Source organism: Hipposideros armiger, unplaced genomic scaffold, assembly GCF_001890085.2.
Source record: "Hipposideros armiger isolate ML-2016 unplaced genomic scaffold, ASM189008v1 scaffold_469, whole genome shotgun sequence".
NCBI classification, from domain to species: Eukaryota; Metazoa; Chordata; class Mammalia; order Chiroptera; family Hipposideridae; genus Hipposideros; species Hipposideros armiger.
In genome coordinates, this window is record NW_017731819.1 from 847826 (window position 1) to 875772 (window position 27947).

General features: G+C 47.2%; 1 protein-coding gene across 1 annotated transcript in view; it reads left to right on the forward strand.

The window, feature by feature from the left end:
• GLIS1 (GLIS family zinc finger 1) overlaps positions 1-27947 on the forward strand; it is a 219832-nt gene that overhangs the window by 136845 nt on the left and 55040 nt on the right. Inside the window, exon 4 of the mRNA XM_019666377.1 lies at positions 1390-2266. Coding sequence (XP_019521922.1) covers positions 1390-2266 — 877 coding nt within the window. The remainder of the gene's footprint in view (positions 1-1389; positions 2267-27947) is intronic.

Below are 27947 nucleotides of genomic sequence, written 5' to 3' on the forward strand. Positions count from 1 at the left end.
GCCAGAGAGGGAGGGGCTGGAGCTGCAGGAAATAACACTGGGAAACAGAAGGACAGGCATTGACCCCATAGGCCTGGCTGCAGAGAGCCCCAGGACAGCGGCAGTGATAATGGCGGTAATGATGGCACCATTCGCCCTGCCAGCTTCTTTGCAGATGGTCGTCATTGCATCTATCCTCTCACTTGATCCTGGCAGCCACGCTCTGATGTAGAGAGGGTTGGTCCTTGATTCATAGGTGAGGGAACCAAGGCTCAGACCATGCAAGGTCTGAGGACACATGGGGTATCCTAGCCAGAGTTTAGGCAAATAAATAGGCTTCCTGTTCTGCCCAGCCAGCCCGTGGGGGCTTCTCTGGCCTGAGGCCCAGCATCAGCTTGCTGACCTCTCCCCTTCTCAGCGTTCTCTAGTGACCAGCAGGTCTTGGTCTTACCTGCACTTGTCCCAAATTTGGGAGATACCCTTTTTAGAAATGCATGTGTCACATGTGTGAAGAAGATACCGCCTCAGCTAGCCCGGCCCTGCCCATCACACCAGCCTCACCTACAGAAGGAGAGCCGTTGTGATGACGGGGTGAGGAGAGAGGTCCAGGCCACCTTGCTCAGGTGTACACAACTGGGAGTAGCAGACCCTGGCCTCGAACCCAGGTTTCCTGCCTCTCCCACGCTGCTCTGCCTGGCTTACCTACCCACAGCTTCTCCCCAAAGTTGCATTGCATGCAGTCGCAGTGTCTGGGCTTGAAATCCTGGGACATCCCTGCCTAAGAAGCTTTTCCTCAGTTATTCCTAGGATGCACCCCTCACCATGATTGTGTTTGAAACCTACCACCCACTGATGTTAACAGTGGAAAAGACAGATTGGGGGCAAAACATCACACCATTAACATTTTTAGAAATTATGAATGGTTATCAATGAAGATTTAAGGAACATGTAAGCAAAATTGAAGACAAACTGGACCTGGGTGTCCTTCAAACGTCAGCTTCGGGTTCCTTCCTCCAGAACTCATTAGAAGGTCGGGGCGGGGGTCAGGGCAGACCCTAGGGAGGCCTCAGAGGCAGGACGGATGACATCCAGGGGTAGAGGAGGTGGGCTGGACTTGGTAAAAGGATGAAACAGTGCTTCTTCGTGCATCCTCCTCTTCAGACCTCCTGCCTCTTTGAACCTCTGCTAAGCCCCACTCCTCTTCCTATCTGTGCTTTTCCTCCACATTCTTCCCTGCTGACCAGACAACCAGCCTCTGCCCCCCTTCCCTCTGCTTCCAACCCTCTGCCTTCCTCTCTTGCTCTGGGCTTGCCTGGCCCTCGGTCCTCAGGTTCCCTGCCATCCCCTACCTGGGCCTCCCCACTGTGGAGTACCCACCCTCTCATGGCCTCTCTGGCCACTGTCTTTCAGGTCACCCAGACCCCAGGCCATGTATGTGAATGGCGGCCTCCCGGCCACACAGCACATCAAGCAGGAGTCCCTGCCCGGGTACCGGGCCATGATGGAAGGTCGAGCACCCCTGTCTGCCCACTGCCGGGCCCCTCCAGCCACAGGCCTGCACACAGACCTGGACGTCCCAGGCCGAGGCCTCGCCAACCCCGCGCCTTCCTGCTACCTTCTGGGCAGTGAACCCAGCTCCAGCCTAGGTCCCCCACCTGAGGCCCACCTCCCTGAGGGTGGCCTGAAGCGCTGCTGCCTCCTGGGCCTGCCTTCCACCTCCTCATCCTCCTCCTCACCCTGTGCCTCCTCCGACATCACCTCCATCATCCGCTCCTCCCAGACGGCTCTGGTCACCTGCATAAATGGACTCCGGAGCCCCCCTCTGCCAGGAGACCTGGGGGGCCCTCCCAAGCGGGCCCGGGCTGGCCCCGCAACCACTGAGAACCATGAGGGCAGTTTGCAACTTGAATCCTGCCGGAAGGCAGGCTTCCTGAAGCAGGAGCCTGCGGATGAGTTCTCAGAGCTCTTTGGGCCTCACCAGCAAGGCCTGCCACCCCCATATCCCTTGTCTCAGTTGCCACCGGGCCCGGGCCTTGGAGGCCTGGGCCTGGCAGGGAGAGTGGTGGCTGGGCGGCAGGCATGTCGTTGGGTGGACTGCTGTGCAGCCTATGAGCAGCAGGAAGAACTGGTGCGGCACATCGAGAAGAGCCACATCGACCAGCGCAAGGGTGAGGACTTCACCTGCTTCTGGGCAGGCTGCGTGCGCCGCTACAAGCCCTTCAACGCCCGCTACAAGCTGCTCATCCACATGAGAGTGCACTCGGGCGAGAAGCCCAACAAGTGCATGGTGAGTTCCCACGGCCACCAGGCCGCGCCCAGCCCGACCGGCAAATCAGCACCCCCTCACTGCCCGGAGAGGCCTACCTGAGCCTCCTTACCTGGGGGCTAGCTAAAATCTCCCATGGGTGAGGAGGGAAGGACCAATGCTGTGGATGTAGCCACTGGTCAAGATGGTAAGATGGCCAGTGCCCCTGTCACTTGGAACCTTGCTTGGCAGAGAGCCCCTCATACTCTCCAGGTGCCCCATCCCCCGTCTTAAGGCCTACGAATGACCTGGTGTCCCACACACCCGTTCAGTTAATGATGACATGTGTTCTGAGGTCAAAGCAGGTTTGGTCAGCCTTCTCTCTCACATGCACATGCTTGAGAGCTGTGGGTCCCTTAGGGCAGTGATGAGGCAGAGGAAGAAAGCAGCGTGTTTGGTCTGCAGGGCCAGTGTCATAGCCAAGGTCGAGTTCCTCCACAATTTTGTCACTGTGTTGTCACTGTCACTGGGCTCTGCCTCGTGGAGCACTCAGTCTGGGAAGGGGTACAGTGGGAACAGGGGGCACACATCTGTCCCTGCTCAAAGCCCAGGGCAGCATTTGTGGGAGTCGGGAGGAAGCAGGAAGTACTGGCAACCATCAGCAGGAACTCTATCCTGCAGGGCACAGGCATTTGCCCTTTGGTCCCCTTCTGCTTGTGTTGCTGTGAGCTGAGTCCTGGCCCAGCGTATTCAGCTTCAAGGAGGCTGGGTCTTGAGGATGAGAAGGAGTTCACTTTATAGACAAGTAAGAGGCAGGTAACAACTGCTGCAAAAGACCGGAAGTAGGAGGGAACCTGTGGTTGATGTGCTGATGTCGTGGGGAGAGGCTGGAGTGAACAGGCTGAGAATCTGAGTTTATCACACGCCTTTGGCCCAAGAGTATGCTAGAGGGAGAGCTGGTGGCCGGGCCACTCTCTGGGAATGCTCCTGTTCATTTAGAGTGCCATGACACATAGCTTGCAGAGAGGCATGTCCCTGCCTGGAAGGAGATGACCAGCAGACATCATAAGCCAGGGCTGCTGGGAGGCAGAAGGGTCCTGTCTGACTCCGAGACCCTGGAGCTGACAGCTACTGAGCTATAGTCCTCATTAATATCTTTTCTCCTGATTCTACTGGTGTCTGTGGGGCCTACATGGAGGCTACATGACCTGAACCCCAGTGTGGTGTGGTCAGTGGCCTTCTCACACTAGGGCCTCCCGTGTGGAATCATAGCACCCAGCAGTTTCCGTATTGCACATTAGAGCCCTGGGAGATGATTGAGGCCTTCACTGCCATTTTTCCAGTTTGGTAAATGCAGAACCAGCAGGTGGGTTGGAGAAACTCAGATTCGCCAGTGTAGCCTCAGGATCTCGCTCGAGGGTTTTCTCCTGGACCAGCCTGCCAGGATCTTGTTTGATTCCATGGACCCTCCAGCACCCTGGCTTCCACCTGGCTCGTGCCTGGCTCTGGGCACCCAGATCTGGACCTGCCAAGGTCCTTGCCTTGGGTGCAATCACAGTCAGGGATGGGTGTGGAGATCAGCGACAGGTTCTGGGATGGAGTTTGCATAGGTTCACGGAGGGGAGGCCCAGAAGGGCTTCAAGGAGAAGGTGTGATGTTAAAGCTGTGTCTGTACTCACCCATGGTTGCATTTAATCTTCACAAGAGTCTTATAAAACCAACGGTTTTTATAGATGAAGAAACAAAAGTTCAGTGGGGTCCAGCTAGTCTTCCATCTGCTGCCATAGGAACACGTCATCTTGCCTCCTTGGGGATTTTGGATTATGGTGATAGTAAATGGCCAGCGGCTTCTGAGTGCTGACCATGTGTAGGGGCTGTGCTAAGTGATAATTCCACGGGGTCCTCGCAACTATCCTGTGGGGTAGATACTATTAACCCTCATTTTACAGAGGAGGAACCTGAGGCTGCGAGATTGCATAATTAGCCCCAGGTCACACAGCTAGATAGAGATGAGCAATAAAAACAACAATAATAATAGAGGCTAGTAATCAGGTTAGTAGTAACAAAAATAAATAAAAATAACCTGCCCAAGATTACACAGCCAGTAACCATTGGAGCGGAATGTGAACCCACATCTTTCTAAACTGTAGTGCTCAGGTTCATGTATATCTTCTCCTGTTCAACTGATTATTCTCTGGGGTCCTAGGGCCAGCCCTGCTGGGTGCCATTGTCTGCAGATGGTAGCAGAGATCTCCTCTGAGCTCCTCCCACCAGCCGTGGGAGTGCTCCCCCTTCCACAGATGCTGGCGCAGTAGGCAACCCCTGGGAAGGGGTGGACTCCAGCCCGCACCCAGATAAATAAAATCACCCTTCCCTGTAAAATTATTAATTTCTCATGACAGGCCTCTGCTACCATGTGCTGTAATAGACAAAGGAATTTTGGACCTGGAGCCTCTGGAGAACAGGAAATAGATGAGACACTTTGATTGAAGAGTAAATGGCCCACTAAAATAGCAGTTAATCCTTTTATTATCTTTCCAGCAGCCGTTTCCACAGTTCTTTCATGAGGTAAGCCTTCCCTACTCCATCCAACTGTAACACTCCCGTCCTTACAGCTGGTTTACATTTAACCTAAGTGTGGAGCCTCAGCTCCCACACCAGGCGGGCCTCGAGGTGTCTCGAGGAGCCTAGCTCTCCTCTGCCCAGGCCTCTGAGTCCTCAGGCCAAGCCTGGGACTGGGACTCACCTTGCTGGCTTCCCGGGTGGACCACACTGTCCATCCCCCACCCTGCCCTCTCCCTGGCTTGTCCATGCTGTCCAGAGGAAGCGCCCTAATCTCTTTGCAATATCCTGTTATGTTTCTTACATTGTCCGAGTTGTCTTAGCCTTATTAAATTTGGGGTTTCATCTGCATTACGATAGCAAGGTTACGTCCAACCAAAATACTGCCGCGACGCCTCTAAGACGTTAACTTTGAAAAGATTAATTTCTTGCTTTCTTAGATTGGCTCTCCCAGACGGTTGGAATTCTGATTGTCTGAGACTGCAGAAATTAGCAGACTATATGTAGTTTGCTTTTATCCATGTCAAGAAAAAGAGAGGCAGCATGAAAAGGAAAACCTCTCATAGCCTTGGGTTTTAAAAGAAATATTATAATAATAACTGCAGTCCCTGACTTTTCTGAAGAGCTTTACCAAAGCTGTGAGTGCAGCATGGAAAGTGTGTGCAGACAGGTGAAAAGCCCAGGTCTGCAGTCACACAGACCTGGGTCCCTTCGTGGTCCTGCCACATACCAGCTGTGTGACCTCAGGCAGGTGACTTGGCCTTTCTGAACTGAAGTGCATTTGTAAGATGGGTTAATAATAGTACCTGCCTTTTAGGATTGTTGTTGTTTGGGTTAAAAGAGATGACACAGGGAAGTGCTTAGTGAATTCTCTCCTTCCCCCAGCACACTCTTTCACACTGATCATTTCAGGACATTTGTACAGTAGCCCTGGGACTTAGGACAGGATCATTTATGACTCTTTTACAAATGAGGAAATGGAGGCTCAAAAGAGCCAGTCAGTGGTAGAACTGGATTTGAGGCTGACTAATTTCAGCAGCCTCCGCTGTTGGTGAGATGGGCAGGGCTGCCATCTGTGCCGGTGGCCTTGTTGTCAGGGGCCTGCCAGCGATGCAGAGTGCCTGCTCTACACCAGACAGTGTCCAGGGTGATTGGAGCCATAAGGGGGCACTGGCGCTGAGGTATAGGGAGGTTCATTCCCTCCCGGTCCCAGTGCGCAGCTGGAGCCTTGGGGTTCCATCCTGTCAGGTTCCTCTGGCAGCTGCAGTGGCACTGGCCGCTGGTCCCATCCCTCTCTGCTATGTGCCAGTCTGTCCTGGGTGCCAGGGACCAGGGAAACGTATCTGACCAAAAGCGAAGCGTTATCGATTGGCCTTAACCAGCCAAGGAACTCAGGACACTCGCCACCTGGCTGGACCTTTTGGGGAGTGCCTTGCTCACCTCCCAGAGGGCTGGCCCAGGCCAAATTTACTCTCATCCTCCATAATCCTGGGGCTCCCAACCCCCCACCCCTCCTGAGAAACAAGACTGAGTGCTAAGACGGGTGGGGAAGGAGAGGGGGTTGCTGCTTATTGAGATTCAGAGATTCTTATATCCCGGCTCAGTGTTGGCCACTCCCCTTTCCATCTTCAGAACAAAAACTGGTGAAAACCCTGAGGCCCAGAGAGGCCAAATCACTTCCCAAGGTCACACAGTCTGCCACGTGCCAGGGGATAGATAACGACCACCTGCCCAGCCAGGCTGTGAGCTGACAGTCAGAGAGGCTTGACTGGTGGTCTGGGATCATATCTCATGAGAAGTTCTGAGAGAAGAGAACTAACATATTCTGAGACATGCTAGGCCTAGCCATGAGTTACTATGCCCATTTTACAGAAGAAACTGACATTCCCAGATAAATGGCCTGTTCTGTATCACCTTACTCAGCTGCCTGGACCATTCCATAGGCCGCGCTGCCTTCCACCTACACGCCTTGGCCCAGTCTCTTCCCTCTGCGCTTCTCAAATCATGGCCAGCAGAGTCCACAGGCATCGCTCTTGCCCTGCCCACCAGGGCCTGAGACCAACTTTGTGGGTTGGGCATGTTTCTAAGCCAGCAGCCACCCTGACTCACCTCAACATCTCAGGCTCCATCCTGGGAATTATCCAGGAGCCTGACTATCTGAGCAGGTGGGTCTGCTGGTCCACCCTCATCATGTAAAGATTGGATAGGGAGGACGGACGCTGAGAGGATAGTGAGGAGCTTCAGTGGGCAGGGGGTTTCTTGAAGGGGCCGGTAACCGACAGCTGGGGAAGGTTAGACTATGGGAAAGTGACCCTCAAACGAGGGAAGAACCCTCCTGAATTGCTTGCCTCACTCAAGGAGTAGGCTGCCCTGTGGGCAGGGCCTCTTCTTGGAGCTGGGGGTCTGGAGACAAGATTATGTGATGGGAGACTTCTGGCACCGTGGGAAGGACGCTGCCCTTGAATCTTGTGATATTATTGCTGGATGATGGAGGGAAGGAGGGGAGCCAGGAGCCGAGGACCTGAGGCCTGGCTGTATAACCTTGTCCAAGTCAGTCAAGGGGGACGGGAACGTTACTGAAATACTCATTGGGTGTTTTTCAATTTATATAGGGCTTCCCCACATGCATGATCTCAGCCTTCAGAACATTCCTGGAGACTGGAATTATCGTCCTCATTGTATGGATAGGGACAGGGCTGCCAATTTTACACCCAGGCTCAGGCCCCAAGTGTATCATGGGTCAGATTTGAACCCAGGTCTCAGCTGGACTCCAGAGACTGTGTGCCCACCATGACCCCATGCCACCTCCCAGGCAGATAATCATTAGTCTGCTTGCAAATATTGAGAGAATACCCAAATCTGAAACTCATTCAGCAAGCCGTTATCGAGCACCTCTTGTGTGCCAGGTACCCCCTCCCCTGTGTGCCAGGCCCTGGTGGCCATAGGGTCACAGAAGGGAATCAAAGCCAGCCTGGCCTCAAGGAGCCTTCAGTCCAGCAGGGAAACTGATAGACATTCGCGTTTAACTACAATAGTTTTCCTAAGCTAGTGGCCCAGTCACCTGAGAGCCTGTTGCCAGTCTCTTGCCCTGATGACATGATGGGTCTTTTGTTTTGTCTTGGAGGAAAGAGTGCTCATGGGGTAAAGAATAAGACATCTCACCTTCAAAATAAATAAGTCATCTGAAAACAATCCTCTTTCCTGGAGGCTGGGGGTTCTGTGTAGATTAAAAAGCTACAAAATGGAACATGGTTTAAAACCCCTGCCCTGGAGAACCCTGCTGTTAATGAGCCTAGAAAGGCCAAGCTGGTCTAACCAGCCCAAGCCACCAAGCCCACCTGCTTTGGAAATGGGGGTCAGAGCCTGAGCCTCACCTCATCCCAGAGTGGAAGGGTCTGGGTAGGAGACCTTCCTGGGTACAGGCAGCCTTCAAGTTGGCATCCAGATGGGCCTTGTTAATGACCCCTCTGGGGTCCCTCCTGGGATCACATCAGCTCTTGTGTCTACTCATTATTAGACAGGGAAGCTGAAGCCCAGAGAGGGGGTTCTGTGGCCCAGTGTCACCCAGAGAGTTAACAGTCACCCAGGGACGCCTGCTTTATTTCTCCCTGCCCTAAGGCTGCCTCTCTTCCCAAACTCTTAGGGAGTCTTTGCACACTCCAGTTTCTTTCCCTCGCCTGGGCCTTGGCTTTTGCTGATCCCTCCGTCAGGAATGCCTTTCCCAGCCCCGTAAATTCCTAACCATCCTCCACAGCCCAGTCTAGTGTCTCCTCATCTCCTCCTTCTTTCTCTGTGCCTCCTGCGCTCCCAGCACATGTTGCCCCGTGTATAACAGTGTTTCCTGGTTGGCTGAGTGTCTTCGGGACCACATGCCCTTTGATGCCTGGCCTTGGGGGCAGAGTAGCTGAGCCTGCGCCCTAGTACAGACTCTCCCCTGGTGGCCATCCAACCTCTCTACTCCAAGGATGTGTGAGGCTGCCTGGATACCATCCTCCAGAGCTGTTTCCTGTGAAGTCACAAGATTGGAGGGACCTTAGGGATGGTCATGTCCACCTCCCTAATTCGGTGCTTAAGGTTTCTCTTCAAGAAAGCCTTAACTGGAAGCCTGACTTGGCTATCTACCAGCCTGTGATTGTGTGCGAGCAACTGGCTTCTGCAAGCCTCTGCTTTCTTACCTGTAAAGTGGAGGGAATAGAATAGTGGTCAGGTTCCATGAGACATGCTCTACATGAGGTACCTAACACAGTGCCTGGCACACAGTACGTGCACAGCGAATGGATTCTGATGGTTTTGGGCAGAGAAGAAAAGGAGGAGTCTAAAATGGATAGTGGCCATGCGGTCGCCAACATTCCCTAAGGAACAGAAAATGTTATTGTAAGTTCCCACTCTGCCATGGATAGGCTTTGTGATCGTGGATACGACTTGGCTGTGCTGAGCCTCAGTTTCCTGTGCTGTGAAATGGGATAGTGCCTAGCATTCTGTGTTCAGCGAGGGCCCAACAGAAGCAGACATCCTTTCCCCTCTTGAAGCCAAGGTTCCAGACCCACAGATCTTGGCTTCTACTGGTATGCTTTCCCCTCTCCTAGTTTTTAAAAATCAAACTCAGGGACTTTCTGAAGCTCCAGCCTTGTGATTAGGTCAGAGCCCTTAAGAGCCTGCTCTTGTCATTGTACAGAGGGGGAAACTAAGGCCCCAGAAGGAAATGACACGCCTGGGGAAGGGCAGAGGAACTGGAGACAGGTGGAGCTGGAGACGCATCCCAGCTGTGCTGCTCTTTGGCTGTGCAAACTTGGACAAGTCGCTTCATTCCTTAATCTCAGTGGATGCGCGTGTGCTTGTGACGGAGCTTGTGATGCTCACCCCAGTAGAGTCCCTGTGAGGGTGGAGAGTCCGTGCTCCGCAAACTGCAGAGCGTTCCACAGAGGGGATCAAGTTGAGTTCCTGACTCCCACTCCAGTGCTTCTGCCTGTAACTGGGCCTCGGAGTACATAGTCACCTTCACAGGAGTGTTCCTCCCAGATAGGTTTCCCATCAGGCGTGTAACTTACTAGCCACACGCTCCCCACATGCAGTTTCTGGTCTGCAGCTCTCTTGGGCTTCCCCCTTCCCTGCCTCACAGCCCACCCTTGCCCCATCCCCCACCCTTCACTCCGCTTTCATCCCCTACCCTACCCTTCCCATTCACTTCCCCATCCTCTCCCTCTTCTCCATCCCTGATCCCTCCTTTCCCATCTTATTTAAATTCTGAGCCAATAATTGGTGAGTCAGGGTGGACCAATGGCTAAGCACATAGGATAACCTCTGGGGTTCAGATTCCTGCGCTGCCCCTTACCCATCTGTGAGATCTCAAACAAGTCACATGGTCTCCCTAAGCCTCAGTGTCCTGTCTTTGTAAAGGGGAGAGTGTTGTGAGAATTCAATGAGATCATGTATATGGAGCACTTACCTCATGCCTGGCAAATACTTGGTGCTTAAAAACAGGAGCCCTTGTTGCTTTTTTTTCTTTTTTTTTTTTTTGGTCATCAAACCCGAGTTCTTGCAGAAATGAGAATTCCTGGGAGCACCACACTTGAGGAACGCTGGCCAAGTTTTGTGAATTCAACACTGCTTTATGGAATATGAAAAAAATTAAGGATTAAAAAAAACAACCCTCTGAATTGAATTTAAAATAATAAAAGGGGAAAAAAGCTTTTGAATTAAATGTAAATGGAATTGAAATGATTCTCTTACTGGAATGAGAAAGTCAGATAAAATCAGCAATGACTCTAAGAAAGCGTCTAGACCATGTTTTCTAAGAGGGACATCCTGGAAATGGTAAACTTCATGATTGAGCATTAATAGGCTCTGTCTCCGCCGATGGCAGATGGGTTAGCTGAGCTGACTTTATGGGCCTCATTTGGACTGCTGTAGCAACAGGCCTCAGTGTCCTGTCCTCATGTGTTAAGTGGGTGATGGGTCACACGACCCTTTTGGCCTCGGTTACCTCGGATGCTCCAAGGCCCAGACGCTCAGGAGTCCTTACCTGTGCCCCCATCTAAGGAGAGAGCCTTGAGCTCAGCTATACTGTCTCCCCGCTGCCAACTTTTCAACACAGCTTTAACGACACCCACACTGTGCCAGGTTTCACTCTAGAAGCAGGGGTGCAGCATCAAATGAAGATGGTGGCAAGGGAGTTAACCAAGTGCCACAGAGGAGGGAGAAGACTTCCCCCAGGATATCATAAGAACTGGGCTTTGAGGGGAGCATAGGAACTTTTCAGGTGCAGACCATCAGGAAAGGTATTTCAAGGAAATGGAACAGCATATGCAAAAGTTTTGAGGTGCGGTGGTCTTGACCCTTGAGGGGAACGTAGGTGTCCTCTTTTGCTTGGAATGCATTACATGTATGGGAGCTAGGAGCAGAAATAGCAGTTGGAATTGGACCTCAAAGTCCAGTATGGGGAGCTTGGACTCTTCCCTGAGGGCAGTAGAGAAAGTCTTGGAAGGGTTCTGAGCAGGAAAGTGAAGCGATCAACATTAACACTTCGAATGTTGGTCAAGGTGGGTACATGGGAGGGGGAAGGGAGTGACAACAGGCAGATGAGGACACGGAGGCCCAGGAAGGAGCCTTCTTCCCCGGGTCCTCCAGAGCATCCTGGGTCGGCTGTGCCCCCAGACAGCAGGGGTTGGCTGTCAGCCAGGGCCTGGGCATCGCGCGAGCCATGCCAGGGCACAGCGTCTGCACCCGATTGGGTAACAGAGCCCAATCCTCTTTGGAAACGGCGTCCAGCACATTTACCAGTGGGAAATGGGAAAGGCATTTCCCATAATGTAGCTCCGTAAAGTTTGCACAACTGTTCTTTGTTTTCCATCCATCTCCACAATAAATCTTCTTCCACTGCCAGGACTGGGGCCAGCATGGTCTGTAAGTGATTACGGCACTGACTCGTGCAGGGCTGCCTCCTCACCATGCATTCTTCTGACGAGGCTAATGATAAAGTGCGAGTCCATCACTGAGGCTCTGTGGCCCTGCCAGTGCTGATTTCCAGAGGGCTCGGAGGTGGCTGCCTGAAGGGGCACAGCCTGCCCTTGGCCCCACCACACGCCCCCACCCAGCCTCCCTTGATAAGTCTGTGTGTTGGGGGCAGACAGGACGGTGGTGCTGAACTGTGCATTTCTTGCTGAAGGGACAGTGGCACTGGAGGTCTCTGCAGGACTGTGCATTTCTGGGGACATGACTCGGGGGTCTCTGCTGGACATGGAGCAAGGCAAGCACCCAATGAGTGTATGTTCAACTGGTGAACCACCCACCAGCTGCTTTGTTTTATCAGCTAAAAGGCACAAGATTTTTGAGCTGAGAGTAACATGTGTACCTTCCCAGGCATGGCCAGGCCCTGGGCAGGGCCCCAGAATGTAGTTTTGATGGGTAGTTCCTGTGCTCCGGGAATGCACAGGGCAGTGGCAGGCTCCCTGTTTCATAGTGGGGTCACTGAAATCCACAGAGTGCAAGCTACCTGGTCAGGTGTCACATCTGGGACTCTGCCTCACGTTCCTGGCTCCCTGCTCCATGATTGTCCCACTGCCTGAAGTTGCTTTCCACACCCCCATTTAACCACCAGTCTGTGCTTCCCAGAATCCACTGAACTCCAAGTGTTGGGAATCAGTTTGGCCTACAAGGTCATTCCTGACCAGGAGTTGCCAGTGAACATAATAGCAATTGGAAGTCAAGAAGAAAAATGAGTCCGCTGTGCCTGAGAGACTTCCTCAAGATATTCCCCCTCACCCCCTGCTGCTAGCCCCCATCCCTTCTCCCCAGGTATCCCAGACGGGGAGGTGGCCCATCAAGTTCCAGTGCCTATGATTGCACTTCTGGTTTTTGCTGATGTGGAAACGGAGGCCCACAGAGAGGATTTGGCTCATGGATGGTCACAGCAAAAGTGATCTAGAGAACTAAGCCCAGTGCCCTTCCCACTAGCAGAGCCACCATCTGTCAAGCACCTACTATATGCTAGGCCCAGTGTTGAGGGCTTACATGCATTGTTTCCATTTGTACCATCACTGGCCTCCCAAATTCAGAAGAACGCTGGCTGGTGCTGGGTTTGTACTGGCAAAGAATCTCACCTGACACTGCCCCCAACTCCTGCAGCACCCTTTGTCAGATGGGGACCCGAGGCCAGGGGCAGGGAGATGAGCCGCGGGAGATGGCTGGCGGCTTATGTAGTCCACACGTGTCAGAATCACCTTCCCTCCTGGCAGGGTCTGCTTCACGAAGCACCTCCCAGCAGGCCCCCGGGAGACTTTAACCAGTGGCAAGTCTCTCAAACATCACACCTCCTCATGTGCATGAGTAAAGCACGATGATGGATTGCTGTGCAAGAGCCCACACAGGCATGGTACACAAGCCTTCACTTCCCCTGCCCCGCCACCCCCCACCCCTTGCTATCTTCCTGCACACAGAGCCACCTGACCTCGGGGCCTCCGTTTCTTCATGTGTGTGATAAGGATTTTGATTAGTTGAAAGCCCTGAGGTCTCAGGACTCTGATTCAGTCGGTCTTGGTAGAGAGCATGGGCCAGGGGTTCAGAGCTCAGTTTCTTCCCCACCTCTGCACTCAAATTGCCTTGTTGTTCTGGGAAAGTCACCAGACCTTTGGGGGCCTCATTTTTCTCATCTGTAAAATGGAAGGTTTGGCCTCCAGAATCCCCAAGATCCTTTGAACTGAGACATTCGGACATCCATCGTTATCTTTCCGTATTCCTAGCGTGGCCCAGGGTGGGAGGAAGGAGATGGAGGACGGGAAGGGGTATGTGTGTGACCCACGTTGAGCTCTCTCACCTCAGTGCCTTCCACACTGTCTCTTGCTCTGCTCCAGCCTCAGTGGCTGCAGGCTGTTTCTCAAACATACTAAGTTTGTTCCCACCTCAGGCTCTTTGTATGTTCATTCTGTCTGCTCAGAATGCTCTTGCCCAGCCCCAGCTTCCTTCATTCAGGCCCACGGTGGCTTTCGTGGAAGTTCATGTCACCTCCTGCAGGAAGCCTTCCCTGACTACTGCATGTCTTAAGTAGCACCTTCGGCCACTTTGCTCCTCAGACTACCTAACGTTTGTTTGTCTGTGATCTGTCCCTGCACTCAAACGTAAGCTCCGTGAAGTCTAGTCTTCTTAGGGTCTGTTCCCTGCTGCATCTCCAATGCCTAGAACAGTTCCTGGCACACACTAATATGATCAACAACTATTTGCTAAATAAAGGCAATTGAATGGAAAAGAGGAGAGTGGGGCAGAAGTGATGGAGTGTGCTGGGAAGGGCCCAGGCTGAGGGTCAGGAGTCTTGCCCTGTATAATGAGGGTTTTTGCAACAAACTCAAGGCTGTGGTGAGGATTGCACAGGTTGCTGTCCAAGACGCATGTCTGGGTTCAGCTAGATCGGTAGTATGCCCAGAGAGGCCAGCACAGTGCCTGGTGCACAGTAGGTGTTCAGGCATGTTAGTTCACTTCTCTCACCCCATCCCTCGCCCTGACTCCCCTCCCTCCTGAATCTGCAGTATCAGGGTGAAGGAGAAGCTGCACCCTTGAGTCCACCAGCTTATGGAACGTGAGTCCCAGGCAAGAGCTTCGACACCATCTGGCTCAGTCCTTTGATGTATTTGGAAACTGAGGCCCAGAAAGGAGGCGTTCTCATTCCAGGTTCCCACGCTGTTTCTGGGGCTTGGAAAGAAATTTACAGTCAAGTCCTCCACATAGTAGATGTTCAGTAATTTGCTGCTGTTGCTGCAGCTGTTTATCATTAATTCCATCTCCACAAACCCTGTTTTTATGATCGTGGGCCCAGAGATAGAGCAATAGTACAATTTTGCATTGATGACAAAAGGCCTGTTTCACAGCCAAGAATGTGGCAGGGGAAATTATTAAACTACCCCAAAGCAGCTACTTTGAAGGGTGGGAAAAGAAAGTGGCATTTGTTAGGAATGTGCTCTCTTGTCTTGTGTTTTCTTAGTGAATCTTTTCATATTGGCATTGCTCTCCCACTTGATGGATGAGGAGACTGAGGATCAGAGAAATTAAGTGCAGGGATTCCAAACCTCGGCCTCCCGCTGCTTCAGGATACCTTCTGAGTCAGAGTTTCTGTAATTGAGCATGTGCTGATTACTTCCTGTTTTCATTGAGCTCACCCCACAGGACCCCTGACAAGGCACCTGAATTTGTTACTGCAACTCCTCAAAAGCAATCACATGTAATCTGAGCTTGTCAAGAGCCAGTTCATTACCTGCTATATCAAGACTGCACCATGTGCCCCAGGCATCCTTGTGTCCCACCCCCTGGAATCTGTCCTCACAGGTTAGGGGAGGCAGAGAAAGAGAGGGGCTTGGGGGCAGCTGCCTTGGGCTCCAGCCCTGAGAAAGGGTGAGGGAACCGGTGAGGATGCAGGGGCGCTATGGCTGGTGGCCACATACACTAGGAAGAAGAGAGGTTGTGGGGACGTCCTACAGCCAGTACAAGCTGGGTCAGGACTTGAATCCAAGTAAGCCTGAAGGTGGAACCACTCCTTGGGAAGACCTGGACCCTGCCTTCTGGGCTCCTGGATCCAGGCCCGTGTCCACGGCCCGGCCTGATCCCTTGTTCTGGCTAGGCAAGCTATTTCCTTGTGCTGGTGTCAGTTACCCTGTCTGTTCAGTGGGAATGATAATCCTGCCTCATCTGCCTGGAGTGGTTTACGGCCCTTTGCCCTTAATGCCCATGACAACCTCATGTCTTTGGGGCCATTGCCCCATCTTCCCAGTGAAGACACTGGGGCCTAGAGAAGCAGGGTGGCCAGTGGAGAGTCACACAGAGGGTCAGCAGTGATGCCTGGGGTCATTCGGGGTCAGCAGCGATTCACACAGGGTCGGCAGTGATGCCCAGGGCAAGCCATTTCCCTGCCACACCTCTCCTCTGAGTTCTGTTGCCACTTGACCCCAAGTGGGATGGTGTTTCTTGGGCCAGCTCTGCTCCCACGCTGCCCCCACAGTGAGCCCAGCTCAAGGCTGGGGAAGACGAGGTGTGGTCCTCAGGCATGAGGAACGGAGGGTCTGCCGCCTGCAGTCAACACCTCTGTCAGGAAGTTCTCGGCTCGTGCCTTCAAAGCCCCAGCTCTTTAATTGTCTCCACATTGTGAACCCAGGAAGGTTTGTCCTGACAACTGGCTGGCGAAATCAGTCCGGGGATCCCCTCCCACAGCCGGGCGGTGGTTTCAGCCTTTCAAGAGCTGTCTGAGGTGGTTACTGCAGGGTATAAATTAGATTCACCTGGCAAGGCCCGGCTTCCCCCTAGAATGTTCATGAAAACGTTCCTTTTGGATTCTGTCAGACAGAGAAGCACAAGATAAGCCTGGGCCCACAGGAAGCCAGCAGGTGGGAAAGGAGGAGCTTCCTGTGCTCATTGGTGAGATGGGTCAAGCGAGCAGGGCCTCCTCGTGACATTCACGACCCTCGCATGTTTGGCTTTGGCGCCTACCTCCATAAAAAATATAAAAATTTCATTTTATGGCAGCTTGGGTGTAAAGACAACATATTAACACTATGCGTTAAAACATTTTCTTTGACTTAAAAGTTATTTTTTTCTTTCGATTTTAAATTAAACAATTTCATGGGTGAGTTGACCTTGAACAACATGGGTTTGAATTGCGTGGGTCCGCTTACAGGTGGACTTTTTCAATTGACCCCACGCAGTTCAAATTTGCATAGTTCAAGGATCAACTGACTGTAGGTACGGTGCCTGCTGTGCCTCGTGGATAATTCAGCCCAGAAGCAAGGCCTACAGAGGCTAGGAGCCCTTGAGGTACAGTTCATGCCTTACCCCACCCCTCCCCTTCTCTGGGCTTCATGTTTCATCTTGTGAAGAGGGATAGGTGAAGACACCAGAAAACCCAAAGTCATCCTGTGCGGTGCCTGCTGCACCAGCCTCAGTGCCCTGGGCTGGCTCAAGGGCCAGTGCAGAGCAGCTTCGGTGCATGTGCAACTGTGTTTGCGTGTGTTCATTCACCGCTACGCACCTACTCTGTGCCTGCCTTGTGCTCAGTGTTGGCCACACAGCGAGGAGTCCTGTCCTGGAGATGCTCATGGTCTAGAGCAGGGACAGACTTAGGACCCCAGTTACAAAACCCCATGATGTATCCCCTGAATGAAAATAAATGGGGACCCAGTGGAGAGGATTTAATCCAGGGAGGGAATCTAAGTAAGAGTTATCCTGGTGTGAAAGGATGGGAAGGGTGTCCCACTAGCAAGGGAACAGCATAAGAAAAGACCTGGAGGCTCAGAACATCGAGTGATGGAGAGAGTTATGGAGAGGTGAGCAGGGCTGGTAACAGAGGGCCCTGTGTGTCAGATGGAGGAGCTCGGGCTTTGTCTACAGGGCTGCAGGGACCCGAGGGTGGGCTGACGCAGGAGGGGCGTGAGTACGTGTGAGCATAAGGTGTGTGTGCTTCCTGTGTCTCGCAAGGACATCCATGCAGTCATGCCAGGGGATTAACTAAAATCTCTAACCCCTTTTGTTAATGAACAGGTAATGACTTGATTCTAGAGGCTTTTCCAAGAATGTAGTTAGTGTCTTTGGTTGCAGTTTCCCAGGGTTTAATGACCCCTCTTCTCCAAATTTATATAGGTTGCTGGAGAGCACTGCATTTGCAAGCAGTTTTCCAACTTGGCTCAAGTATCCTATGTGCTGGGCCAGGGTGTCCAGTGAGAGCCCCTGACAAAATGTCAGGTCCAGATGGGGCCGCCCATTCTGCCCCTGGAGGGATTGCACCGCTTGTTGAGAGGGTAGGGGGCCCAAGCTTTGGGCGGGGTAGGCGTCTCCCCTTCAGCAGGGCCTGTGGTCAAACCCTGGCTGAACTCAGCCCTCCTCCTCTTAACTAAATTCACATCTATACCCCATGGCTAAGCAAGGATCACAGTGCCCCTCGTTAATGGTACAGCTGGAACCGTGAATGTGGCTTGGCCATGAGGGTAAAGTGGGGCTGCTTCCTTTACCCCAGTTAGGAGCCATCAGGAGCGCATGAACACCCTCAGATGAGGGATAGGGAAGCGGCCTCCCCAGAATGAACCACCACAGGCAGGCTGTGCTGTGTGACATTGGGAAAGTGACTTGACTTTTCTGAAGCTTCCGTTTCCTCATCTGTAAAATGGTATATAAGTGGGTGTTTCAGAAGCAGACCTGAAGAGGGGGATTTGCGTCTCCTAGGGAAGACTGAGAGGGAGGGTCTGCTCCAAGCGTCTTCTGGGGTGGAGAGGGAGTGCATTCATTCAGTAGCCCTTTATTGCATCCTTGGAATATGCCCAGCAATGTGTGAAGTGCTAGGGACAGAGGTGAGTGGGACCTGGGGCAAAGGGAGGGTTGGTGGGCAAGTTGCAGGGAAAGCTGACCAAAGGTCCAGTGACATCTGGGGAAACTGAGGTTCAGAGCTGTGCTTAACCAGGGCCTCATGGAGAGTGACCTTGCAGGAACTCAGAGCCAGGACCTTGGAAGTGGAAGCCAGCACTGCTGATGGTCTGGGGTGGGTGAGGCCGATGCCAGATCATAGTATCCTGCTGTCTAGAAGGTCTGGAGCAGGCTGCAGGGTGGTGTAGGGAGTAAGTAGTGACGTCTCTGCACAAGTTAACTGGTCTGTGACAGTTGCTGTTCTAATTGTCATTGTTTTGCAATGTGTGGGATAATTTGTATGGCATGGAATGGAGCAGAGATTATGTCTTGAATATCTGTTTATGCCATTTCTAAAAAAGGTCCTCAGATGTGTCAGGCTTGCTAAGTGACTAAAGGGAGACCTGTGATCTCCGGTATTAGCCTGAGCTGCCCTCAAGGGACATGTTCAGGGTAACTGAAGTCCCTTTTTAGGAAAGTGTGAGGCCCCCTCCCCTAAGGGGTGCTGACCCCGGCTCCCTGGCATCTGGAGTTCCCAAGTGCCTCTGAGGGCCTGTGTTTGTATGTGTTTGCCTATCTCTGGGTGCTAACTACCATGTCTTTAACTATATGTGCTCGTGGGGGCTGTGTGTGTGTGTGTGTGTGTGTATACGTACATGCGCACGTGTACACATGCATATGTCTACACGTTAGTATCTGTGGGTGCTGCTGTGTGGTTGAATGTGTCTCTAGGGGCCAAGGTGTTCATGTGTGTTGCTGTGAGTGTGTTGCTTTATGCCTATATGACTGTGTCTGCACATCTCTGTGGGGGTCCATACAGCATGTGTCTGTGAATGTGGGTTCTACAAGCCTGAGGAAGCCATCATTCCTCCTGGCCACAATGGCCAGGGAAAGCACCACTGAGTAGGGCAGGCTGGATTCGGACCTTAGAGAGTGGGTGCAAATGGTGGAGGGGGACTTCTCCCCACTGTCCTTCCCCCATCTCAAAACTCAGAGGGAGGAAGCTGTTAGGAAGCAGGCCCAGGTCAGTATCAGGAAGGGCTTTCTAGCAGGCAGGACCTTCCCCAGTGGAGGGAAGGGGTGAGGTTGTCATCCTGAGGTGTGGGAGCAGAGGCTGACCTGCCACTTGGCAATGTTATTCAGCAAACATTTCCCGAAGCTTCTTATTTGGTACCAGGCCTTGCTCTGGGCCCTGGAACACAGACATAATTCAGGCTGAATTCCAGGACCCATAGGCTAATGATGATAACCCTTGAGACTGGGTTCCCAAAGGACTAATAGCTAAAAGTGATGGAGCTCATACTGTGGTTAGCAATGGTTTACGTGCACTGTAGCATTTGATCCAGATGCTGTTTTACAAATGAGAGACGGAAGCAGCCTGCCTGGGGTCCCTGCAGCAAGCAGAGGCAAGGCTAGAAGTGGAACCCCATCCCTAAGTCAGGACTTTGCTGCCAGCCCCTCCCTTGCCCCAGCTCCAGGTGATGGTGCCAGCCAGGGCCTTGGAAGAGGCTCATGTCTGTCCCCAGAGCACATGTGCATCCAAGCGGTACCTGTGCCATCCCGCCTATTACCTGCCAACCATCCTCTGGGAGCTCTTAGCACTAGGCCAGGTTATTAATAACCAAGGCCGGGAGGCCGAGGCTGCTACAGTGCAGGCTGAGGATGTTAATCCACCAGGAATGTAAACATCTCCTGACTGCATAGGGGCTGTTGGCCAAGGTGCTGCCTGATGCAGCTCCTCCGACAAGGTTGGAAAGAGTCACCCTGCCTGGGGGACCAAGGCAGAAAGGGCATCATAGAAGGAGCACTGGATTGAGAGGTGATGGTGGTGAGGGCTGGGTCCATGACCAGCCACTATGCTTATCATTATGAATAGTAATAATAAAACTAGCAAACACTTACTTAGTGCTTAATACATGCCAGGCATTGTGCTAAGTGAGGATTGGCTCCTAACACCTCAGGAGCAAGGCATCACTATCCCCATTTTATAGACAAGGAAACAGAAGCTTAGGAAACAGAAGAGACTTGTGAAGGTCACGTGCTAGGAAGCAGAGACACCAGGGTTGGGAATAGCACTGGTTAGCCCCAGAGCTCTTACTCATGTTTACGTTTAAGAAACTACATTTGATACGTTCAAAAGAATACATGCAAATATGTGTAAGTAATAAAGCATAGCGAACATCCATGAAGTTCTGGAATCACTGCTCGTTTTCTGTTTAGCGTTCTCTGCTTTTCTTAACGTGGTTTCAATATATATATATATATATATATATGTATATACATATATATATATATCCATAAGCAACGTATTGTTTGGTTTTGTTTGGTTTAAAACTTTACAAAAATAGTATCATACTTTATGTGATCTTTCATTTTTTCACTTAATTTTATGTTTTTAAGATTTTATCCCTCTTATTGTGTGCAGCTACTAATTAATTCATTTTCACTACTGAGCAATATTACATTGTGTGAATAATCTAAACTTGAATCATTCTCTTGCTGATGGACATTTGGGTGGTTTCAGTTTTCTGCTAGTTCACGATGCTGCTGTGAACATTCTTCTTCGTGTGTCTTTTGGACCAGTGGAAGAGTTTCACTGGACTGTGTGCCTAGAAATGGAATGGCTGGCTCAGGGAATATAAGTGAGTGCCAAATTGGTTTCAAAAGTGGTTATACTAGATTACACTCCCACCTACAGTATATAGAAGTTTTATTGCTCCACATCCTCAGAAATGTTACGTAGCTTTGTCAGTCCGGGGTGTGTGAAATGGTGTGGTCTTAATTTTCACTTAGCTGATTACTAATGAGATAGAGCACCTTTTCATGTAACAGTTTGTAGCTGTTCATGTTTCTTCTTCTGTGAAATGTCTTCAGTGTCCTTTGCCCACTTTTCAATTGGTTATCTGTCTTTTTCTGATTGATTTATAGGAATTCTTGAGATTTTCTGCCAGTTTGTGACTTATATTTTCTCTTTCTTGATGGTGCTTTCCTGGATAGAAGGTCTTAATTTTAATGAGTTGAATTTATCAACCTTTCCTTTAATTGTTTATATCTTTTGTGTTTGTTATCAGAAATTCTCCTCTACCTTGATTTCACAAATAAATCCTCTCATATCATAATAGGAGCATTTATTTTAAGGTTTTTAAAGTTGTGCTCTCATTTAAGGTTTTAATCCATTGGGATTAGTTAGAGTGTATGGTGTGAGGTAAGGACCCAATTTAATTTTTTTCCATCTGAATAACTATTCATTTAATTACCCTCCTTTCTCCAGTGAGTTGCAGTGCCACCCTATCATATATCAGTTTCTATATACTAGGGGTGCCCAAAAAATGTGTACGAGTGGACACTTTAATCAGCATTGCTCAAGCAGGAGTTCACCATCATCAGAAGTGTCTGGACGCTGATGGTAACCACTTTGGGCACCTCTTGTAATTCCAGAAGTCAAACGTGACTTGTATTCATCTTTTGTTATCCATATCTGTTGAGTATTACAATTTTAATATAGTTTTCCTTTCGTAAAATGTGTATACATTTTTTTTGGCACACTGTATTTATGAGTCAGTTTCTAGGTGCTTCTGTTCCATTAGTCGATTTTCCTATCCCTGTGCCCGTATCGCACTATATTAATTACCATAGTTGTGTAAGAAGTCTTTGCTAATATCTATGTAATAGGAAAGATCATCACCCTACTCCCACTCCAATCATTTTTAGGTAGGTGTTCCTTGGCTATTCTTAGGACTTTTCTATATATATCTTAGCTTCAACTTTAAAATTTCCATGAAAAACTCTTGAGATTTTGATTGGAATTCCATTTACTCTGTAGATCAATTTGGGTAAATGGACCTCTTTATGATATTAATTCTTCCTGTCTATAAACATGGTCTTTACTAGTGGTTTTCTGCAAAACTTCATGTTTCTCCATACATGTAGTACATACATTTCTTTTAAATATTTATTCATAGGTTTCTTTTGTTTTTTTGTTGCTAATGTAAAGTATATCTCTTTTTAAATTACTTCTTTTGCTTGTTCCCAGTGAATAGAAATACAATTGTTTTTGTATATTTATCTTATAGCTAGTCATCTTGACGAATTCTCTTATTATTTCTATTAATTTTTGTGTAGACTCTTGGGATTTCTATATAGACTCTCATATGTGAATAATGATGATTTTATTTTTTTATTTACACTCTGTATATCTTTTATCTCTTTGAAAGAAACAGTGGTAGTTGTCATCCTTGTGTTGCTGCTGATTTTAAATGCTTCTAACATTTTACCATTAAGTATAATGCTCTCTGTAGGATTTCTGTAGATACAGTCTATCAGTTGAAAGGCATTCCTTTTTTAAAAAACAGATTGTTTTTAGAGCAGTTTTAGATTCACAGATGTTTACATTGGGTTCACAGAAAAATAAGTACAGAGAGTTCCCTTATATCTTCTGCCCCAAACACACAGCCTCCCCCACTAGCAACATCCTGGACTAGAGTACCTTTGTTACAATCAGTAAACCTACATTGACAAGTCATTATCACTCCAAATACATAATTTGCATTAGGGTTTACTCTTGGTGTACATCTATGAGTTTGACAAATGTGTATTGACATATATCCATCGTTATAGCATCGTACAGACTAGTTTCACTGCCCCAAAAATTCTCTGTGCTCTGCCTATTCATCCTCCCACCCTGCACTCCCCTGACCGCAACCCCAGGCAACTGGTGGCCTCCATAGTTTTCCCTTTGCCAGAGTGTCATACAATTGGAGTCATACAATAAGTAGCCTTTTAATATTGGCTTCTTCTACTTAGTAATCATACGTATTTAAAGTTTTCCAGGTCTTGTCGCAGCTTGATAGCGCGTTTCTTTTTAGAACTGAATAATATGCCATTGTCTTCAGGGTAAGTTTTATTTACCCATTATCTACTGAAGGACATATTGGTTGCTTCCAAGTTTGGGCAATTATGAATAAAGTTTCTACAAACATCTATGTGCAGGCTTTGTGTAGACATAAGTTTTAAACTCACTTGGTTAAGTACCAAGGAACACAATTTCTGGATCAAATGGTAAGAGGATATTTAGTTTTGTAAAAAAACTACCAAACTGTCTTCCAAAGTGACTGGATCATTCCAAGGTGACATTCTCCATCAGCAATTAATGTAATTCCTGTTGCTCCACACGCCACACACTCTCCAGCCTTAGGTGTTGTCAGTGTTTGGGACTTTAGCCATTCTAATAGATATGTGGTGGTATCTCATTATTGTTTCAATTTAATTCCTAATGACATATGATGTGGAGCATCTTTCCATGTGCTTATTTGCATCTGTATATCTTCTTTGGTAAGGTGTCTGTTCAGATCTTTTGCCCATTTTTAATCAGGTTGTTTTCTTATTATTGCATGTTAAGAGTTCATTGTATATTTTGGATAATAGTTCTTTATCAGATAGGTTTTTAAAAAATATTTTCTCCCGGTCTGTGGCTTGTCTTCTCATTCTCTTGATAGTGACTTTTGCAGAGCAGAAGTTGTTCATTTTAATGAAGTCCAGTTTTATCAATTATTTCTTTCATGGATCCTGCTTTTGGTATTGTATCTAAAAAAATCATTGCCAACACCAAAGCAACCAAAAATTTCTCCGGTTATATTCTAGGAGTTCTATAGTTTTGCACTTTGTATTTAGGACTATGATCCATTTAGAGTTAATTTTTGTGAAGGGTGTAAAGTCTGTGTCTAGATTCTTTTTCATGTGCATATCCAGTTGTTCTAGCACCATTTTTTGAAATGACTATCTTTTTGCCATTGCATTACCTTTTCTCCTTTGTCAAAAATCGGTTATATTTTGAAGAGTTTATTTCTGGGCCCTTTATTCTGATCCATTGACCTATTTGTCTATTGTTTTGCCAATAGCACACCATCTTGATTACTGTATCTTTATAGTATGTCTTGAAGTCAGGTAGTGTCAGTCCTCCAACTTGGTTCTTCTCCTTCAATATTGTGTTGGTCATTCTGGTTATTTTGCCTCTCTATATAAACTTCCAAATCAGTTTATCCACAAAATAACTTGCTGGTATTTCGATTGGGGTTGTGTTGAATGTATAGATTAAGTTGGTAAGAACTGGCTTCTTGGCAATATTGAATTTACCTATCCATAAACATGGAATATCTCTCCATTTATTTAGTTCTCCTTTGATTTCTTTCATCACAATTTTGTAATTTTCCTCATATACATCTTGTGCATATTTTGTTAGATTTATACTTCAGTATTTCATTTTGGGGGAGTGCTAATGCAAAGGGTATTGTGTTTTTAATTTCAATTCCATTTTTTCATTGTTGGCATATAGGAAAGAATTAATTTTTGTATGTTAAATCTGCATCCTGCAACCTTGCTCTAATTGCTTATTAGTCCCAGTAATTCTTTTGTTGATTCTTTTGGATTTTCATTCATGTCACCTGTGAAAAAAGACAGTTGATGTCTTCCTTTTAAATCTGTATTCTTTTTATTTCCTTTTCTTGTCTTCATTAGCTAGCACTTTAGTTCGATGTTTGAAAAGGAGTGGTGAAAGAGGACATCCTTCCCTTGTTCAAGGCATTCCTTTTTATTGCTAATTTGCTTAGAATTTTGGAATAGATGAACTTTGACTTTTATCAAATGGTCTTTCTGAATCTATTGAGGTTATCATATATATAGTTTACTGCAATTGGTAAATATGGTAAGTTAAATTTGTAGATATTTCAGATGTTAAATCATTCTTATATTCTTAGGATCTACCCAACTTTGTTATGGTGTGTAATCTTTTCTTTACATCACTAAATTCAAGATTTTTATGTCTTTTTTCATGAGTAATAGTTGCCTATAATTCTCCTTTCACATACTTTGCTCATTTGATTTTGGTATCAGGGTTTTATTGATTTGGGAAGAATATTCCTCTTTTTTATTCCTTGAAGAGTTTGTAGAAGATTGGAATGACATGTTCTTTAAATATTTGTTAAAACTTGCCCATAAAAATGTCTGAGTCTGGTGTTATCTTTGTGGAAAGATTTTAAACTCCTGTTGCAATTGGTCTAGACCTATTAAGGCTTTCTAATTCTCCTGAAGTCAGTTCTCCCATCCCTAGGAATGTGTCCACTTTGCATGTGTTTTTAGATATAATGGCATAAAATTTGTCATAGTGTTCTCTTTTATTTTAAAATTTTTTGCTGGCTCTGTAGTTATGTCTGCAGTTTTATCCCCAATATTAATTTTTTATGCCTTCTCTCTTTTTTTCTTAATTCATTTCACCAGAAGTTTTGTCTCTATTATTAGTCTTTCCAAGAACTAGTTGCTGGCTTTGTTGGTTCTCTGTATTGCCTTTGTTTTCTACTTCATTAATTTATGCTTTTATATTTATTGTCCTCTTTTATAGTTTTTGGTTTATTTTTCTGTCCCTTTTCTAGTTTCTGAAATGGGTCACCTAGCACATTCATTTTCAGACTTTCTCTTTTTCTAGTACAATCATTTGCAAAATAAATTTCTCTTTTAATGCTACTTTTGCTGCATCTCAGAACATTTTATATGTAGTGTTGGCATTATTGTTTAGTTCTAAGTGTTTTAAATATCCCTTATGATGCTTTAATTGACCCAGTGAGTCTTTAATTTTCCAAACATAGAGAAATATTTTCCTTTTTGTTATTGACTTGTAATTTAATTTCACTGTAGTTGAAGAACATTTATTTATATATCAGCCATTATAACCGTATAAAGCAGTTTTTTGTAAATGTTCCTTGTGGGCTTGAGAAGAATGTGTACATTCTACTTTTGTTCAATACATCAAAAGTCTTGCATTATTCAAAATTTCTGTAGGTTTACTAATTTTTTCTTTGTTTGACCTATTAATATTTGAGAGAAAGGTATTGAAATCGCTCACCAAAATGGTAGGCATTGTATTTCTATTAATATTTGCAACGTAATTTGGTTTCTAGAAGTTTAAAACTTTTATCATTAGATAACTCTATCCCTAATCTTTTTTTTTTTGTTTAAATTCTATTTTATCTAATATTAATATGGCTATGCCAAGTTTGTTTGGAATAGCGTTTGCATGGTATATCTTATTCTATCCTTTAACTTTCAACTTTTTTCATTTTCTTATGCTTTAGGTGTGTAATTAGAAAATAGTGGGAGGTATCATTTGTCTTGTTTCTTTAGTTCATTCTGATGAGCTCTCTTTTAATTAGAGTTTGGTCCATTTTCAATTATTATGATTACTAATGTATTTGGCCGTGTTTCTTACATTTCACTTTCTACTTTTGCTTTTCCTGTGCTTCCTTTTTTGTTTGTTTATTTTGGCTTAATTTTTGTTGTTGTTTGTTGTGTTTTACTTTACTTTTTGACTGATTAAGAGGAAGGTTTTTTTGTTCTTTTTCTCCTTATTACTTTACCCCCTCTGCTGGTTTGGAAGTTATACACTCTAATTCTTTGCTTTTAGTGATATCCTTTGAATTTTTACCATGCATTCTTTTTTCTTTCTTTTTTTTTTTAACCATGCATTCTTAACCTACAGAAGCCTAAAGCTAATGCCTGAACCCCTTCTCCAGCAATACAAGAACCTTAGAGCACTGTCCGTAATTACTCCATCCAAACTTATATTCTACTGTTGTACAGTATTCTTGTTCTGTCCTTGTTTCAACTCCACAAATTAGTGAGCATTATTTTAAATGACAATGTTTGTTTAGCTCTACCTACATATTTACATATTTATAAATGTATTTGCCCATCATTAATCCTTGGCCATTTTAGACCTTCTTTCTGGAATCATTTTCCCTTAGAAGTTCCTTGTCTAAGTCCATCAGAGTCTCTCTCTCTCTCTCTCTCTCTCTCTCTCTCTCTATCTCTATCTCTATCTCTATCTCTATCTCTATCTCTATCTCTATCTCTCATTTATTTATTTAGTTATTTATCCAAAAATATCTTTTCTTTCACCCTCATTTTGAAAGATAGGTTTTGGAATACCCATCTCTAAGTTGACAGTTATTTTCTGTCAGCACTTTGAATGAATTATTCCATTGCCTCTGGCTTCCGTTTCCGTTTTGTTGTAGAGAAGCCTGTTGATATAAATACCATTCTTTTGTGGGTTATCTATATTTTCTCTCCATTGCTTTTAAGATCTTCTACTTTGGTGCTCTGAATTTTCACTGCTCTGTGAGTAGGTGTGGATTTATTTTATTTTATTTTTTCCTCCTTGCAGCTCTGGAAAATTCTCAGTCATTATCTCTTTAAATGTTACTTCTTTTCCATTCTTTCTTTGTTGCTTTTGAAGCTTTGGTTAAAGGTATATTATGCCTTCTTATTCTGGTCTCTATATCTCTTATTTTCTAGCTGCTTGTCTGTCTGATCTGAATTCTGTGAAATTTCTTCAGCTCTTCCAGTTCAGCTATGTCTAATCTGCTGTTTCACCCATTTCGGTTTTTAAATTTTTATTTCAACAATTATATTTTTAATTCCTAGAAATTCTGTTTGGTCCTTTTCAAATTTCACTGGTTGTTTTTTAACAGCCTTTTATTACGTTTTTGCATTTTGTGATTCCATCCTTTATTTCTTTAAACATTTCACCCCTGTTTATATTCTAATTCTGGTAGTTTTTAAATTTGAAATCCTTGAAGAGGGTGCATCTAGTTTTGTGGGGCTTTTTGTTTGTTTCTTCAGGTTCTCCCTCTGCTTCTCTCCTTGGCTGCTGGGTAATTTTGAGCGTGAGGTCCTGTAGTTGATTGTCTCTGAGCCCACTGGAGGCCTGAGTTGAACATGCTTTCCTTCCTAGAGGATTCGCATC